The following is a 20,085-nucleotide window of genomic DNA, read 5'->3' on the forward strand; positions in this document are numbered from 1 at the left end:
GTTTATACAAGTGGTAAATTAAATGCTTCTTATTTACTTTAGTGCTCTCAAATGCTTCTTTACTATTTATTGTAACTTACTGGGCTTTCAAGGAGTATAACGGAATTTAGAGTTTATTGACATGATTCATTTAAGCTGTTTGCTCTTCTGTAACCTGGGGACTTCCTGCTACTGGCTATACTTTGCAGAAGTAAATGGCAATTTCTCTTCATTGTTATTCATAGCATCATAACATACAAGATTAATGTGTGCCCTGGTGGCTTATTCAGAAAAATACTCACAAATCTTGGAAGTTTCGTACTTTCAGCTACTGCTGAACCCAGGACAGTATCCACCACTTATTCCATACCATTCACATCATGCTCAGATCCCACATTTTCAATATATTGTCACTCTTATCTCACATATATACATATATATACATCCACACAGAGAGAGAGAGATCATTCCTTAGTGCATGGACCAATCCCTATAAAGCTGCTGAGTCCATCCGGTTCGTGATGTCAGGCTCCATCTCTTGTAACAGTCTTTCAAGCAGGAGAAAGAGTGTGATGTAGTCAATCTGCCAGGCCTCCCCATATTTGTACTTCAGCCATCTTCCTCCATACCAAAGAGGCTTTAACCGCTTGGCTTGCTTAATCGCAGCATGTTTCACACTTGAAATAACCTGGGCAATAGTGAATATTGAATAGTGAATAGTGAATAACCTGGGCAATAGTGTCCATTGCTAAGTCCACACCTCTATCATGAGTCCATCTGTATGTTGCATCTCTGCCCTGATGGCTTGAGGTGTCATGGGCCCACCAGGCTCAAAATAATTCACCCTCCCCTTCAACAGTCTCTGCAACTTGTCGCTGGGGACTCCATACAGCTGCCTTCCATCTCCAACGCTTCCAAAGCACTGGAGGGGCCCAGTGGACTAGATACTCGCCCATACTGTCCCACACACCCTGCTACTCATGACTGTCCAGCCTCAGGGAAAATCTCTTGGTCCTCCTATATCGTCGTCTAATCCTACACAAGACCCAAACATGACTCCGCTTAACTTTCAAGATCAGACAAAATGGTCGTGGGTAAAACACACTCTGTATGTGCGTCAACATGCTGATCCCCGTCACAATCAGCAGGCAGGTCTCAGGGGTACCCAAAGACCATTCAAAACCTTCAGAACTCAAATGATGCTGCTGTACTTGTTACTGAGGCTGGTGTAGATGGTGTGCTTGGAGCTGGAGTAGCTGCGCTGTCTGTTGCAGTCGGAGTTTGAGTAGCTGCTGTAATTGTCACTGGGGTTGGTGTAGCTGCTGTGCTTGGAGTTGGATTAGCTGCATTATCTGTTGTAGTCAGAGTTTGAGTAGGTGCTGTACTGGGATGTGTAGGAATGTCTCCCTCGTAGGCTGTCCACCCGAGGAGGGGAAAAAAAAAATGTGTCATTTCTATACACTTCTATTATATACCTCCCAAAGTATAGAGGTGATGACCACACTGGGAACGCAAGCCTTATCAGTTTCATGATCAATGATTCTATTGTATTACAAGTCATTACCATAAAGTACAATGAAACAAGAACCTTAGACCAAGGCCCCCAGCCGATAAACACTAACACAGCAAATACCAGCTGTAAGTAAGGTACAACATGCTGAAACTGTAAGATCAAGAGCAACAACTTTGAGAGCCAATAAATCAGCATCATGATGCGTGACTATTAATCCAAAACAATAAATGCTTATCACAAATATGATTAGACACACTGTGGTCATATCTGTTGTTATCTCAACCCTTCATGCCCCACGTTGGGAGCCAGAAAGAGTTGTTGTGGTTTAAACTCAGTTAGCCATGCAGTCTCTCTCTCACTCTCCCCACCTTCCTCCCCCCAGCTCCCAGAGGGATGGGGAGGAGAATGGAAAGAATGTAACCCCCACAGGTTGAGATAAGAACAGTTTAATAACTAAGGTATAACACAAACCACCACTGCTACCACCAATAATAATAATGATAAGGGAAATAACAAGGGAAGAGAATACAACTGCTCACCACTCGCCAACTGATACCCAGCCTGACCCAAGCAGTGATCTAGCCCTTCTGGGTAACTGCTCCCAGTTTATATAATATAGTGGGCATGACGTGCTGTGGTATGGAATACCTCTTTGGCTAGTTTGGGTCAGGTGTCCTGTCTCTGCTTCCTCCCAGCTTCCCCTCCTCCCTGGCAGAGCATGAGACTCAGAAAGTCCTTGGTCAGGGTAAACATTCTGACCAGCAACTGAAAACATCAGTTTTATCAGTATTATTCCCAGGCCGAAAGTCAAAACCACAGCACTGCACCAGCTACTAAGAAGGAGAAAAATGACTGCTACTGCTGAACCCAGGACAATAACACACAATTTGTCCAAAAGTTTCTACTAGAAAACATGGTTGTTCTTTACTCATACTTCATCATTCATGTCTCTATTCAAACTTTACATTCTGCCAATGAGGGAACATACACAGTATGTGCCAAAAGTGTCTAGTCACTTCCTATGACTAGATGAGAACTTAAATTCTTCAATAACCCCATAAACTATTTTCCATCCGCTAAAAGAACTCAGGGTAAACATTTCCGAATTATTAATTAGTAACTCAGTTCACTTTGTGAGTGATCCTACAAGAAAAAGAAAAGCCTTAATTGTATCATATTGTTTAGTCCAGTCAGATAATTAATCTGATTCTCTTTAACATGTCTCAACATAGCAGAAAGAGTAGGTGAGTGGCAGTATGCATTACAGCTCTTGAGTACAGTTGTGGGAACTGTAACTCTTACGAAGCATCACTGCTCAGTTTTTACACTCTGAAGGACCTAACAGGTCTGATGGTTGTATGTGTTTGCAGTATAAATGTATACCTCCAAAATTTCTTTCAGTATATCACCAGCTTCCCTTTTAGCTAACATGATACAAGTGCATCTCAAATGCCAAATGGCTTTTAGAATATTTCATATTCATTTGCTCCAGCTACATTCCAGTCCTGTAAATGTAGCACTCTAACTGATTCTGCATAACAGGATGAAATAGAGCTGTTTAAGCCATCTCCATGTCATGTTGCACAGAGTACTTGGCAATCTGTAGTGGTATCTTTAAAAATGGTGTTCTCTCTTCTGTTATATTATTATTTATGCATTTTTTCCTGATTATAGTATTTTTCACTGGGTATTAGAAGACCAAATGTATATAGTAATTCTGCATATTTTATCAGCTGTGCAAAGTATGTATTCAAAGAAAATATGGAAATAACCAAAAAGAACCAAGTCTGAGATACGGGAACCTGGGTGGATCTTATTACAGTTGTGTACACGTAGTCCCAACAAATTTTATTTTCTACTATGCTTCATTTGCTTGTGAAACAGAAGCTTTAGTTTTTACAAGAGGAGCAACATAATTCTTTGTCAACAGATACTACTGCAAAATAGTCAGAAAGACAAATGCAAGCCCTTGAACATATGACTCCTCTCAACTGTGTCTTTAAGAGTCCCCGCTCATTCAGCCAGATTAGTAGATATTTTTTGTTGCTTAACAAACTCTAGCAGAATATTACATGTCAGATAAGTTGTCAAGGAAATTTGCATTAATGCAGACTAAATATATTAAGAGGAAATAGATGTGCAAATAAGAAATTATTCTTAGAACAAGTTTAATTTACTGTGTTACAGATGTTAGGCTTGATCATACTGAGTATGCTTTTGAATGTTGTGCTTATGTACAATTTTGGTTACAAATAATAATTAATTCATATCTCAATATGAAGTTACCTTACCTGAATTACAAACAAAACATACTGCTTCTATAACTTTTCTTCTTAATAACCAAATTATATATCACAACAATTGCTGCTGGAAAAATATGTTGAGCAAGTGAATCTCTATTGCTTATGCACTTTTAGTTATATTTTGTATGGCTATTTAGTAATTCTGATTTCATATTGAAATTGTGCTATGGAATGTATGTACATTTAAATTAATTAGTAATTACCTTGGTGAAGACCTAAGATTGTATTTCATTGATCTAGTTCATTTATGAAACTTAGTTAATTTTAAGCAATACATTACACACATTTGTAACCCGAGCAACACAGACGAAGAGAAAGCACACACTGACAAACTGGAATTCATAACACTGTTTAGGAATAAAAATATAAGCAAGTCACTCAGGGTATCAGAACAGTGTCTTAACCAACACAAAAGCTTTATGTACCCTAAGGCCTACCTATATAGAACACATAACATGAAAAAAAAAAAAAGTCACTAGAAGCTAATAGCAGCTTCAAATTCCAATAAAACTCCAGTTACAGATATATTTTTAGATCATAAAAATGTTTTTACTATATGAAACCCTGACACTGATCTCACTTAGGCCTGTTTTGTTGGTCCACATTCATAAATTTCAGTGTCGGAGTAAAAGTTGGATTAATATGTGTAATAAAACTAATATAATTGGAGATTCAGCCCCTTGGTTTTCAGCTGCTTTACTTTAAAGAATTTCCCAGAAAGTTTTTAAACACAGTATTAAACATAATTAACTGGTTCTGGAATATTTCAGAGAAGAATATATTAGCTGAGTCTCAGGAGTCTCTCAAAGACACACGTTTCATCCTGAACAAGTGCCAGCTATGTTAATTAAGAAAAAGTTGTGAAGCACAAATGAAACTACCCTGCAATATTAAGCTAAAACTGCTTCAGTAGGTACTTCAGATACTTCCTCCTAAGACTTCTCCTCTGGAAAGTTAGGCTCTTAGACTTCTGCTCTTACAATTATGGAGCTGAATTATGGCTAGCCCTCCATAGATGCATTTGTATTAAAGAACAAACAACGATTGCATCCATGGAGCCAACCACTTTATTACCCAAATAATTATATTACTGATCAGCAGTTCCTTTGATCAAATGTCCTGTCTATTCTTAGTTGATCAGGAATTCCCAGCTGGTTTTTCTTCTTCATATGTTTGTTCATATTTGCATCTTTTTAAGTCAGATTAATCCAAATAGTTTAGCCTTGTGCCTTTTAACTCTGTAACTCCAATTGCATATCTGGAGACATGCATTTTTCTGCATTAACTGTTGGTCTCTCCCATTGTTGGCTGATTCAGATACTTGATTTTGTATATTGTTTAACAATCCAAATAGTAACTTAATAAACACGAGAAGGAAAAAAAAAAATCATTCCTTGTTTCATATATGAACAAAGCCACCACTATTATTTCTGTATTTCATATCTTTTTCTACTATATAATGTACAAAGTGCAGTTATATCTTAGTGCTTTATTGACATTTTTGTATTGTGATTTAAAAAAGTGTTACTCATTTATTATCTTACCCCTAACAAAATAATTATTAGTCTATTTGAGGGCGGTCAAACAGTGAAATAGGTTGCTCACAAAGGTTGTGGGGTCTCCATATTTGGAGAAATTTTTTCTGGACACAGTCCCAGACAGTAGAGTCCCAGGCTACTCTAAGGTGTCCTTGCTTAAGCAGGGTGTTGAACTAAATGATCTGTAGGGTCCCTTCCCCAGCAATTCTGTTTAATTGGGTAATCTGAAGACAAGAGTATTTAAATTCATATCATACAGTCTCTTAACATAAAGAGTTGGGCCTTACTTTTTTGTATAACAGATCTACTTTAAAATGTAAGTAAAAGTTTAAAAAAGATCCAGCTATGGCTTCGTAACCAAACTGAGTCTTTTTGATAAAGCTGTCATAGAACTGATTGTAATAAAATCTGTCACAGGGAAAGGCCATGCTCATCTCTCCAGTCTGTGATAATACGTGGTGATGTGATCCATAGGCAGAAAATTCTGTATTGGTTTTAACCTTGTGATTGCTACCAAAAAATGAACAAATGTACAAATTATGCTGACAGGCATAGGAGACTAATAAGAAATTGGAAGTCAGTAGAGTAAAAAGGATTTGAACGTGAAAACCTGGTCAAAAATTGATTAATTGATTAGTACGTTAGAATATCTGTAAGACATGCCATGAGTAAGATATTCAGGGACCCTATGTATCTGTGGCCTTACTGCAAGCTACAGCTGAGTACCTGCATTGTTATAACTGCATGGAAATAATTACGTCTTCCATGCCCTCTAACAATGAAGTTACAGTCTTCATAGACAAAAAATTAGATGAAGCTCACTAGTCTCGAGAGTGTTTGATCTGAGGTCACTCTTGAAGTTCTGTCTTCTTATCTTCTGCCTCCTTTATTGGTATATGAAAGCACGCAGCAGAGAATGTGCTTGTAAAAATGAACTGCAGGTATATGCAATTATATTGATTGGTTCCTTTAACCTGTTTTAAAAGTGCATGTTTTTAACAGAAAGTTTGGACTTACTTTCTGTGAACACATTACCCATTATCAACACACTGTAATACTGTCCAGGTATTCTGACATGGAAGAATTTGGGAGTTCAGGTCACGCTGCAGCCATGATCAAGAAACTGTATTTGCGAAACTTTGACTTGGATTCATATCTTAAGACAGTTGGCTGGCCTTGTGGTTGCACCATGAAAGAGATCAATGCAAGTAGTGTGGCACAGGGGCCTTCCTTGTGTTCATGAGATTCTTCAGTGCAGAGATTCAAGACCTGTTATCAATGCAAAGTAGGAACAGAGTAGATACAGTAGTTAGCCACCAATGGAACTGGCCAAATGCTACAAGTGAGCACAGATGATCACCAAAACCATGGCACACTGAATTTATATGTTGCTTTTTCTTCAGTGCTACTGAAGAAAAAACCCTGTTCCTTCTGAAATAATGCCTTTCCTCACTGGTCCCAAAGCCCATGCTTGTTTGTAAGCTGCTCAGCTTTGCCTATAGTGCTTGCCTGCACTTTGATTCACAGTTGTAGTTTAGACTTACATCAGATACTGCTCTGTAAAACACATTGCCCTAATTCTTGTGAAAGCAGAGTGAATTGAGAAGTAGCTGGATTTTTGAGGAACACTTCCTGTGCTGCAGAACTCTGATTTTTGTGAGGACAAACAAGTAAAGACTTATCCTGCTTTCATTACAAAGCAGAGGAAATCACTGGCATCAGATGAGTACTGCTACCACATGGGAATACAGATAAACAGGCTTAGAAAAACTGAGACATATGGAAAGATGGGAGTAAAAGTTACAGAGAATACAGTATATAACAGTACAAAAGGCTAATGTAAAAGCAGCACCAGGATGCAGCCAAAAATCTCTTCACTTGGGACTGCACTCACCTCAGCTATTCAAGAATCCTAAATCAGTTTGGGTTGGAAGGGACCTTAAATACAGATCACTTAGTTCCAGCCCCCTGACACGGGACATGTCCAGTTGCTGAAGATTGCCAGCGAGATGTGCAATATATGAAAAACACTGTCCAATGAAAGTACACAGTTTGGAGCAGTGCTCTTTAGCCCCACTGTCTTTCACAGAAGTAAGACAGATACATGATTGTCCCTTTCCACCCACAGAACTAAAAAGTTCAAATGAAAATGGTTCCTAAGGAGTCAGAAGGAAGTAAAATCGAGATGATGAAGAGTAATCCCTTCTTATTCTGTGACTTGGCAAGTTACCTGAACTGCTTATTACCCAGCTTCTCTGAAAGTAAACTGAGATAAAGAGTTCTCAGTGTTATGTTATTAAACACAGAGGTATATTATTAAAGCCCTTCAAACTTTCCAAATGAAAAGTTCTCCCTATTGTTCTCATGTATTTTATCTCGTGATGTCAGTTTTCTCAATGACTGTGTCCTCTGCTAAAGTTATCCTCAAGGTAGGGGACTGTACTGCTGGTCTACCTTTCAGCTGGTTCCTCACATTCACATATTCTTGGCATTGGGCAGTCTCCAGTTCTTACCTTGCAATCTTCTGGCTGGTTCATGACAGCTCTCAATTTCTCATTCTTTCAATGCTGGATCATTTACTTGAACCAGTTTTTTGAAAATGTTACCTTTTTGCAGACCTCTGACGTATTTCTTCCTTCCCCTCCAAGGAATCCAAGACAAATTGCTTCTTTCTGAAGGTCTTCTTTCACTACTGCATCCCAGTTCCTCTGGTTTTTAATCAGAGGGAGAGGTTGTGCTCTGCCTCTGCTGCCAGACTTGTTTACGAGTAAATATTCCAAAAATACCAAGAAGCACCATTCCCCTTTCTCTCATATTGCCTTTTATGCACAGGAGGAATTTCTTTAATTAATTTCAGCTCTGAAACTCTTCACTATAATTTGAAGCAGCTGCTGTTCTGTCCCCACTGTTAATGAGCTTTGTCTTCATATGTCTGGGAGAAGGACAGAAAGGGCCATGCTGGCTGAAATTGTTTTAAATTGGGTTTCAGTGTGCAAAATAAACCGGACAGCTCCTGGGTGAAACTGATTGTAGTTTCACTGCCCCCTCTGCAGACAGTTAATCTATCTGGCTGGTGAGGATGAGACTCACAGCAGGGACAGAAGATATTGACTTTCCCACTTTTTTGAAAAATATTGTTTTCTTCCCCACCCCTCCCCGCCCCCCCCCCCCCCCCAACTGACTGAGGCGGCTTCATCTGAATTGTCATTCTTAAAATAATTGTCCTAGTAGGAGCAGTACATTTCAACCTCATGCCATCCTTTGCAGATTTAGGCTAGAGAGATGCAGCCTGACATTCTGAGCCTATGCACACTGTGAAGGATTGCTTTGATCAGGTTGTGTTTGTAATTTGAGTCAGTAAAATGGAATTCTTACTAATTGTGTTTAAGGCATGATGCATTGTGTAATCCGCAGAGAAACTCATTTCAAAAGCACTCAAAAGGAAAATAAAAGACAAAATAAAAACAGCTGTTCCACTGAGTCATTTTCCCAATGTGCAACTTAAAACAAAGCAAAAGAGAGAAAAAGCCTCTCCCAGTTGTAAGTTACTTGTGTTGATATGATTATGGAGTAGGATAATGCTAGGAATGTGGGAAAAAACTACAGAAAACTCATCTCCATGTTCCTTTTTATGCCAGAAGTTTGGAAACAGAAAAAAAAAAAAAAAAACAACAAAACAAACCTTTGGGGTAAAAAACCCCAGAAAAATCTCAGTTTCTTAAGAGATACTGGTACCTAACTAAATTATAAATAGCAAGCCATGTATTGATAGTCCAATATAATCTGCAAAGATGAGTGTAAGATGAAAAGAAGGGAATTAAAATAACGAAATAAGATACTTCAGCTGAATACTTAAAAAAATCATGTCACATGTGCATGTGTGCATATTTTCGTGTGTTTGAATATAATACAGTCTCTAGAAAAGAATGTAGTAAGACCTGGTAAAGGAGATGGAGGTAACTGCACTACATGAAAATAAAGACAAGACAAAATGTACAGCAGGCACTGCTTTTTCATCAGCAGAAAGTTGAGTGAACAAGTGAACAGCCCTTTTCATACTTAAAATGGCCTTCATCCCACCCATCTTTCAGAGAGAAAATATAAACTAAGTTCTATCAAGATAAGCCTTGAAAATGCAGAGCTCCAAGGAGTACAAAGATGTGACATGCATATGTTTTTCTTGTTTCCAGATATCTCAATAAGCTTGCTCTCCTTAGTTGTCACAGCCTGTGGCCTTGCTCTGTTTGGTGTCTCTCTGTTCGTATCTTGGAAGCTTTGTTGGATCCCTTGGCGAGAGCGTGGTCTGCCATTTGGGAGCACAGACAACAAACAAGAATCGCTGAACTACACAGATACAGAGACCAATGACCATGACTACAGTGAGGATTATCTGAGACAGCCTACAGCCTATCCAGAGTCCTCCATGAAGATCAGCCACACCTCCCCTGATATTCCATTAGATGCTCAGGCAGGAACGAAGGAGAACTGTGTACAGAATGTGCGAATGCATCGTCAGGTCACTGAACCAACCTCTTCTGATCGGTCAGTAACTCCAATTTTTCTGTGATATTAATGAATACAGATACAGTCAAAAGAGCATAGCTTGATTATCCAGTACACTGAATGTATAATTTTTTTGCCACATTCTTTTTAAAATAAAATTGCACAAAAGTTATTCTTTGAGGTACGCAAACCTCTTAGGTTAGGACAGGATCACAATACTATTCCACTCTTCTATCAACTACTATCTCATTTGTGCCTCTCCCTCCGAAGCTAGACAAGACAGAGCACTGTGTGTCTCTTAAAGCACCAGAACAGCCTAGATTTAGCTTGTAAAGCATATTCATTTGCACTTAGCACTGTTGCTGAATACTCAGTGATATGTCCTCAAAAATTATACAACAGCCAAAGGAGAAAAGTAGGGCAAGCTAATACAGCACTAGGAAGTTAGAAATAGGATTAAAAATCACATATTTTAGCCACAATCATGGCTGTGGGGAAAATAGTGACTAAACAAGAGTCAGTGGGGTCTCCAGGGCAGCTGGAGAACCAGTACAGGAAGGAAGAGGAAAAAGAAAGGGTAAGCGTGTGTAGAGGAACAGGTGATGAAAGGATTATGTTTCACCCAGTAAGAAAAGGGATCAGCATGTGAAGAAACAGTAGATGTCTTGAGTCAAAGCAGATGTACTTCATCTGGAAAGGTACAGCACTAGCCTTAATGCTCTTTACTAGCCTCCTTCTTGGACATCTAGGAAAGCAAATTTAGCCAAGACTTGTGCCTGCAGGCACACCTGAACATGGGAATGATGACAACAGCCAGTTCGATAATTGCCAGTTGTCCAAAACATGTCTCAGAAAGAATTTGAGAAGGCCCCAGAACATTGTTAATGTTACACAGTAAAAGATCCAGGTGCCCTTCCTCTTTAGATTAGCATAAGAATGACTTGGGCTTATATTGTTGTAGGAATCTATGGGGAGGTCAAAGCCACAATTACGGGTACTGAAGCATGCACCCTGCCACACACAAGATTGAACTCCAGCTAAGGACTAATAGCCCACAAGTACAGTACAGGGCTAGGTGCTGCTGTTTTCAGGCTGCTGGGAAATACACATGTAAGACTCATTAACAACAGAAGATCCATGTCTGACATCTAACACCAAGAGCTCTTCGTGTGTCTTTGATACTGTGAAAGTATTGCGTCAGGTACAGACTTGTCTGCTACAACAGGGCAGCAATTCTGATACTTAATCAAATGACAGATGCAGAGTATCACCACAGCATAGTCATCTCGCAAGGAGTAGCAGCAATCCCAATCTGTAAAAGAGCATCCTCAGTGCATGCACAATGTCTTCAATCCTGTCAATCTCTGCAGACCTTGCTTCTGGCAGCTGTTCCCAGTCTGGCTCTTTCCAGCAGGTTTTTATTGCATTGGCTCTCTGCCCACAAGGGCATGCCTTGTCCAAGTCCCACCCATACCCTATATCATTTGCTGATACAGGCTTTGCTCTTTAGTACTCTCTTTCATTGCTCGTTACTTTTGATCAGGTCTTCTCCAAAAGACTCTTTCACTGATCAGGAGGGGCCCATCTTCCTTGCACTGCATCCTTTGTTCACCTTTGTCTCTGCTGCTTTCCTTCATAACTGGGTGGTTGTGGCTTTCCTCTGTGGCCACAGAGACCAGGCACCAGCCCCACCGCAATCCTTGCTAAACTGTCTCTCCAGCCTTTCTCCCTTCATTTTATTCCTCCCACTTTGGTGAGGAGCTTAAGAGTTGAATAATAACAATCTTTCTTTGTAACATAATAATATTTTATCCTGAAATGACTATTATATAGCTATAAAATTACGTACTTATACAAGAAAAAATAGGTTAGTATATAAGAGGCTATTCCTGTTTTAAGCATGCATAAACACATATTCACAAAGAGTGAATGAACAGTGATAGCAGAGGAATTATTGCTGATTATATTCAACATAAATAGCTTCAGACTAATCCTGTGCTAGCATTTTCCACATATTTTTTATATGTACAACCACAGCTTATGGTACTCCAAGACTCTGGATGATTGCTGCATATGAATAGGAAAAAAAGTGGAATCCAACTCATATAAGGTTAGGATTTTACCTAATCCAGCTTTCACATCCCACTACCCCAACAGGGTTTGCAAATTTGATTTCTGTTACTATCTCATGAAGTGGAAATTTCAATCACAGTAACTGAGTGACACCAGGTAATAAATTTCACTGGACCGAAGCTAAAAGCAACTTTCTCTCCTCAGAGTAATGAAAATAAAGGAGCTTTTCAGCCAAAGTACCACAGAGCTTATTACATCAGGTATGAGACAAAAAACAAAACAATTGTTGAGGAGGTCAACAAACCATTTCAAACCAGAAAAGCCCACTTGTAAATGAAATAGTCATAGTAATTAGGTAACTAAGTAACTAAAATGCAGAGGTGTCAGGAAGTTTCCTCCTTTGTCCAGCTTTGCCTTAGAACCAGAAATCAGCAAGCTCAGCTGGCAAAATAGGCCATATCCTACTCCCATTTACATAATGTAACTCATTTCATTGGCAATAATCCAAAGACCTCAGTTGAAAATGGTAAGTGATAAGAACATGTACAGTTCTTATATCACATTATACTTGCCAGTAAGGCAGATCCTTTGGATTTGCAATGGCTGTGAATTTGCCTTTGTCACTTTCTTCAGCCAGGTTTGGAGAGTACATACCACTAGGTTGAGACAGAGGAACAGAAAATTATGTGATATGAGCAGTCTAATGCTGAAGGTGAGCTCTCACAACTGTTGGGTATCATGCTTTATCACTTTATGCAAGTAAAAATCTGACCCCATTGTACATTACAAAAATATGTCAAATCATAACAGTATCTTTAGTGTGTGTGCACAGATTATCATAATATTCAACACAATCTGTTTCAATTCTTTCATTTCCACTTAAGGCATAATTCAATCCGAAGACAGCTCAACCTCTCCAACCCTGACTTCAACATCCAGCAGGTTCAGAAACAGGAGCAACTGACGGGGATTGGCCGCATTAAGCCAGAGCTGTATAAACAAAGATCAGTGGACACAGACGATGGCCGGAGGAGTAATAACAAGGCATGTGGAAAACTGAACTTTATTCTGAAATATGATTGTGATTTAGAGCAGTTAATAGTGAAGATACACAAGGCCATCAACCTGCCAGCAAAGGACTTCTCTGGAACTTCAGATCCATATGTGAAGATATATCTGCTTCCTGATAGGAAAACAAAACACCAGACTAAAGTGCACAGAAAGACCCTAAATCCAGTATTTGATGAAGTTTTTTTATTTACAGTCCCATACAATGATCTGAATGCAAGGAAGCTCCATTTCTCTGTGTATGACTTTGACAGATTCTCCAGGCATGACTTGATTGGCCAAGTGGTAGTGGATAATTTTTTAGATTTGGCGGATTTTCCCAGGGAATGTAATATTTGGAAGGATATTGAATATGTCACCAATGTAAGTATTACAATTTTCTTTTTTGAAGTTTTTTGTTTCTGATTTTATTTCCTTAGTCTGATAGTAACTGAAATTGTCTGATAAATTTGTGAAGGAAACTATTCTCTCTTTCTGGAGCTTTGACCTTAATCCGAGGAAATTGATGGTACATTTTCAGTCTTCATTTCTGATTCTTTGGATATATTAAAGAATGTCATATGTAGGAGATACTGGGTTTAGTCATTGCCCTGCTGATGAGGTAGAAAAGCTGGAGAATGTTTTCCTCTTAATCATACTTAATCTAAAACTTACTTAAGGAAATACTGCTTCTCTTATTTTGCCTGTCTTTCTGTGTTTTGCATGATTTGCCACATAAATTACAGCGTACTGATCAGCCAGAAGTGGAGATTCAAAATTGCTTATGTGGTGTTCTTCAGTCCTTCAGAACACTATATTCTCATAAAGCAAGATACCACCACTCTATAAACTGGGGAAATAGAGTTCAGACAGTGCTGTTCCATGAAAGCAATGAAAAACACTGAAGTGGTTTAACTCTTTGTTTGTATGTTTTTGTTACATAGGGAAATGGGAAACTTAGAAGTCCATATTCCTGCTATCCCAAAGTCTCTTTTATCAAACTCTATGCAGGAATCCAATTAGTGATTAGGCACAAACCCACAAAAATTACTTTTTGGAAAAGAAAGAGCTTTTTTCTCAAAGCATGAGCCAACCTCCATGTCATGCTCTTAGAAATTAATCACACTCATCCTATGGAGATCAGACCTTCAATGAGAATAATGCATTACAGAAATCCTCGAAGGTACTATTGCCAAAAGTCAGTAAATATTTCATTTGCTATGTCAAACTATACTCAAATGCAGTGCACATTTTAGAATCAAATAAACCAAACATCATTAACTGTAAGATCAAAGTGTGAGTTTGTTAGACCTTAGTTCAGGAAAGCATTTAAGCATATGCTTAGCTGAGTGTAAGAAGCCTTTGAAAAGTAAAGGATGTTCTGAGCCAAATAACTTTCCTGTATTCAGACCTTCACCTTACAGTCTCTGTGGTCTGGTAGCATGCCCATATTACTGACCAGATTGATTAAATCCATCTTTTTGTTTGGAATTTCTTTTTGAAAATTGATATTGTCCTTGTTTTAAGGTGACTTCTCAGTGTTCTTAGTTGGTGTTACATATATTCCTGTGTGAAATGTGCTGTGCACCCACTGCACAATCCTCTTCCATGCTAGAATGGAACTGCAGCAGCAGCAGCGCTAGCAGTTCCTTCGCTCAAGGTACAGGCAGGGTCATGGACACTCAGTGTCACAGGAGGATGAACCCGGCTTTTCTATGAAAAGTTACTGCTCTTCAACTGCAAGGGAAAAGTAAGAAACTGACAGAGGAGATGACAGTCATTCTAAGTGAAAGCCTGTCTTCATACAGCATTAAGTGTCCCAAGCTCAACTTCTCTTCAGTTTTAAAATCAGCTAAATGTTGAAGGCACATGCACACTGGAGTTACTTTGATACATACAAGGCCTTTTCCAATGCTTTAATTTAGGCAAGAGTGGCTCTGGTATTTTCTTTTTAATAGCTTCCCCTTCCAAAGTTCAGAAGTGATGCAGCATATACTTTGTAATCAGATTTCTTGTAATCTCTGAAATTAAATTCAGGATTGAAGTGATTTATTAATTCTGATGAATATTAATTCCTGTATGAAGTGTAACCCTGTTTATCCAAACAGAACACAGGAGCTGCCATCTAGACTCGTCACTGGATTTTCAGCTAACAGAGACCTTTTCAAAGCAAATGATGCATGGTACTTAGGAGACACAATCCAATTTTGGGTAATGTGAGTTCTGAGATAAGAGTATCATATAAATGAAAGTATGGAGTATTCTGCTTACTAATTAACATTTTCAAAATTTCAAAGGTTAGAACTTACTCCATGAAGTTATGAGAAACGCTCCAAGCATCATTTGAGAAACCCTCCAAGCATCATTTAAGAAACCAAGTTTCAGCACTTTTTCCTGTCTGTGTAGCTTAGATATCTTGCAGGCTGACAGCAGAAGCTGAACCCTACGGGCTACTCAGTGAAGCTGCTGAAGTGAAAACTCCTGTGGCTGCACTCCAAACCAGGCCAGCAGGCAATAGTAATGAATGTCTGAAATAAATCTCAGCAAAGTTTAGAGCACTGTTGAGCTGTTTATAATTGCAAACAGAAACTGTATCAACTGTAGCAAGTGTTCAATAATTTTATATTTGAATGTCTTGTTTTAAATAGTATTTACAGAACAGACCAATGTTGGGCAAACTTACTGAAGGAAATTCACTTGATATAGATCAACAAAGTGTGCAGCACAGGAGGGATAAACCAAGGAAACACTAGTAAAAGGGAAGGTTCACACAACTACACATGACAAGTTTGTCATACTTCTGAAGAGCACATTCATTTTAATTCCTTGTGCATCTTATTACACTGCATAACCAGCAATCCCAGAGGGCTTTATTTTACATTCCCCATTTTATTATGTTCTAATCCAATTTGATACAGTAATATAAAAAAATGCATTGAATCCTCCTTTGCCGAGCAAAATGGCCTACTTCAAGAGAGCACTGTGGGTATGCCTGAAACGTCAGCTTTACTGCAAACAATGCCATTCAATTGTCCTATTATGCCATATGTTTTCTTCTGTTTTCTAATAAGACTGGAAGATTTTTTTTATTCAAAACCAAGAGTTTTGATTCTTTGGACTATAACATCTGCTACCATCCCAGAGTTTGAAATTATTTCATAACACAGACGAGTGTCAGCATAAAAACTTTCTACACACTCAAAAGCAATCTGCCTCCAAACACAAATCTCTAACATAAAAATGATTGCTCTTCTAATCCCAGGTCATCTGAGCATAAAATCTCTTTCCTGTAACACTGGCACTTCTTCCAACCAGAAAAAAGCAGCAGTGGGCTGTTTAATGGAAGAAATAATTAAGTGGATCAAACTTAGATGAACATGAAATGAACTAGATAAGCTTTTTGTGTATTTACCAGACAGATTACACTGGTTTTTGGCTCATCAAGGAAAAAGATATATGTCATTTTTAGGCTGGGTTCCAGTAGTTGGCATGTTTTGTTTAGTAGCTTCTAAAACATGGTCAGGGTTTGGGGTGTTGTTTTTTTTGTTTGTTTGTTTCTGTAATGTTCACAGATTGATGGCATTTTTTGAAGAGGAAAAGAGTTGTTAATATTTCCTTGGTTGCCATCCTTAAACTCAGATGTGATCAGGCAAAAGTATGTGGCTTGTCACAAAATAAAATGTACTATGAAAGACAGGTTGTCGTCAGATGGTCCTTTTCAGGTAAAGGAGAACTTTCTCTTTAAGAAGATGCTAGGTATCCACTTACATAACTTGCTGTGCACCCAGAAAGGAAGATACTTTCTCAAGAACTGCTAGTTAAACACCAGCAGGCAGATATAGAGAGAAGGATTTCTGGAAACTGGAAATCTAGTTCTGGTTCATACTGGCTGTTTGGATTCTCAAAATGCTTTTTTGTCACTTGCTAAGCAAGTGGTCTTTCTAGATGAGTGTTTAAAAGTGGCCTCTACTTAGAGCAACGTGATAATCAGAGTAAAGAACAATGCACATTTCTATTCTTACCTGGGCCAGCATTTTCAAAAATGGCTACTTATTTTAGGAGGCAAGTTTGTTGCTTTGGTTTTACAGTATACACAGCTTTTGAAACTTATGCTATCTTTTCACATATAGTTATACTTGAGTTCTAGGCATGGTACAATGAAAACTGTTCTTTTTCTGAATGTCTAAACTTATATATACACTTTTTTAAAAAATCTCAATTTCATAACACCCCATTGGCACCGTTTTCTCATCTGACCCTAAGGCTGTACAGCACAGAGTAACCTGTTTTCGTGACTCTTTCAATTACATTCTAAAGGGATATTTACAGCAGGATTTGCAGTGATTATGCACCTAATAGTCTATAAATTGTAACTACCATATTGACTCCTACCACTTATCCTTATTGTGTGATTCCTTTGAGGCCTTTTGCTGTATCCACCTCCTGTAAAGGTGTGAAGTAAATCGAAACTGATAAAGGTAAAATCAGTTGCTCAGATTCAAACCATGGTTTACTCTTTTATTTGCCAACAATTGGAAAGCACAACAGAAAGAAAGGATTCAAAAGGTTACTTTGTTTGGAAATACTTCTGCTTTTGTGTTTAGATAAACATTGAAGAATGCAGCATCCAGCCCCCAAAATTAAGAGATAATATATGATTATATGATAATATATTCATATAGTCATTCAATATGATAATATATTTCACTCACAAAAGGAGAGTGAAAATACTTCTGAGAGAAAGAGGGATTATAGAAAGACAATGCTGGGTAATACACATAGAATTTGAGAAGTAACATGTCACAGGCTTTGGAGAATGTGTATGGTTTGCTGAATAACCAGAAGATAGTTATGGATAGTTTAAAACTATAAAGATGCATAAGCTCTAAATCAAGTTGTTTACTCGAACATCCAGAAAGAGCGAGCATGTGCTTGAAGTTGCAAAGGCAAGAGATTGATTGCGTCTGTTTTTAAGAATCTTCAAGCTCTTTTAGGGTATATGTAGTGGTCAGGAATACTATAGTGTGTCAGATCATGCTGAATTCCTTTCACACAGAACAATGAAGAAAACCAGATTTTTATTTTTTTTTTGTTACGAATTTAAGTTGCATGTTGGTATACAAGCTAATGTTTTGACAGAGAATTAAAAAGTAGGATGGCTCTAAGTATTTGAAATTCTGCATTCTAGAAATGCTAATTGTTCACTGTTGTTATTATCGAGTTTGCCCAAGAAAGAAAGATCTGAGAATTTGTATTTTTAGGCATTTATGTTGTATAACTGAGATGCAGCTGGAATCATAACATTACCAGAAGGAAGTTTCAAGTTCCCTGTTTCAGATATGTTAATGCCAACCACAGTATGTGTGGAAGAGAGACAAAAAGCAATTACATTATTTCAGTGGGTTGTTTATGGAAAGCATAATAAGTCTAAAATTCTGAAACCTGACCAAACCTACCAGGTTTTTTGAGTTCAAAACTATAAAAAAAAAAAAGAAGAAAAAATCTCAAAATTTGCGTTGCTCAGGAGCATTCCTGCTAAGAGGCTGTGAGCTGTGTAATGTGTGCCAAATGCGCATGCATAGCTGCAGGTCATAATCCTTACGGCTTATACCCTCAAAACTTCCTTCTTTGAAAGAAGTAGGTAAATACTGTCCCTAATACATGGGCAGTGGAACAGATGTGGACAAAAAGGATGTGACTTGCTCAAGACACGACACTATTAAATAGCAGAAATGAGACCAGGTCCAGAATCTGTAGATTCCTGGCACCAGCTTTAATCAACTCTATGTAGCACAGCTTATGTTCTTTGACAGATACTGTAGCTGGCAGTAAGTCAACAAAGTCCACCTACTCTGATTTTAAAAAATGTTTAGCTTGTCAAGATGTTTTAGCTAGTATTTCTAAAATTCCTCTTCTGGCAAGTTGCTGGGTGTGGAAGAGCAACGGCATTAAGCAAGATCTCAGGAAAGCATTTGAAGTGTTTACAATGGTTATCAAAAATTCTTGAGTCAACAGTTTGAGAAGAAACAGAATCAAACCAAATCTGTCTCTTTACGAAATCAAATCCAAGCCGTCCATGTTATGTGCCATATCTACTTTTTAGGACTATAGCGGTAAATGGGAAACACTAGTTGATTTTTTTTTCTTTTTTTTTTTTTTTTTTTTTTTTTATAATACAGAAATCAGATCCAGTATTAATCTGGTGTTCCATTGTGTACAACAATTAGCCTTTGGCATCAGGGAGGCAATCAGTTGTTGATGTGGACAAGTACCTGTTTAATTGATTTGCAAATACAAGTCCCTCTGGAAGAGAGAGAATTGCAAACCTACAAGTCTTGCCCACATTAAAGCATGCCAAAAGCTTAAGGAGCAACAACAATTATTTCATGGCTAGCCAAAGTAAGGCAGTAAACACAAGAGGTAAGATTCACCTCACTGAAATTTTAGATTTATTAAAAGAACCCCAAAAACAAAAACCACAACCAAACCCATAAGTACCCAAAATGGTACAAGAAGCATAATTGACTTCAGGTGGTATATCAGCATTCATCTTCTCCTAAGTCACAAAGGTCACTCTTTGCTTCATGATTTTACCTGAATCTTCTTACTTAATCAAATGTACAGAAAAAATAGAAGTCCACTTATAATGAATCATTTCACAGCCAGAAGGTGATAAAAAGTCATAGAGTTTTAATCCATCAGATTTCTAAGGATCACCACAGTAAGGATGAAAAAGCAAATAATTAGCCTTTAGCATCAGTACAACAGGTACAGTGGTCATCATACAGCTGCTGGTTTTCCTATGGTTTTTACATTATTTAATAACCACATATTTAAATGAGTTTGTTTCAAAACTGGGATTTTCCTTTTGTCTTTCTGTGTTTTCTTTTGTAATCTAATGATTTTGCTAATTACCTTGTAAGAGAAGATTTGTCAGAAATGACATGCATTTCAATGATGAGGAGAGCACTCAGCCTGGCTAACCAAAGGGCAGATACAATTATGTACAATTTATATAGGGTAAAGATAAAATATTGATGTGTTTTCAGAAAATTTAAAGACAGCAGATGCCTACTTATGTTTGGAGCAACTGTGAAAATGATATTCAATAAAACTGGGAAGGGTCTGA

The 20,085-nt window shown here is 38.0% G+C and overlaps 1 protein-coding gene across 1 annotated transcript in view; it reads left to right on the top strand.

Annotated features, from left to right (window-relative positions):
* Positions 1-20,085, top strand: part of LOC308222196 (synaptotagmin-9) — a 75,749-nt gene that overhangs the window by 26,919 nt on the left and 28,745 nt on the right. Inside the window, exons 2-3 of the mRNA XM_080619891.1 lie at positions 9,524-9,875; positions 12,794-13,340. Of these exons, the coding sequence (XP_080476017.1) occupies positions 9,524-9,875; positions 12,794-13,340 (899 nt within the window). The remainder of the gene's footprint in view (positions 1-9,523; positions 9,876-12,793; positions 13,341-20,085) is intronic.

This window comes from Psittacula echo (genome assembly GCF_963264785.1).
Source record: "Psittacula echo genome assembly, chromosome: 5".
Lineage (NCBI taxonomy): Eukaryota > Metazoa > Chordata > Aves > Psittaciformes > Psittacidae > Psittacula > Psittacula echo.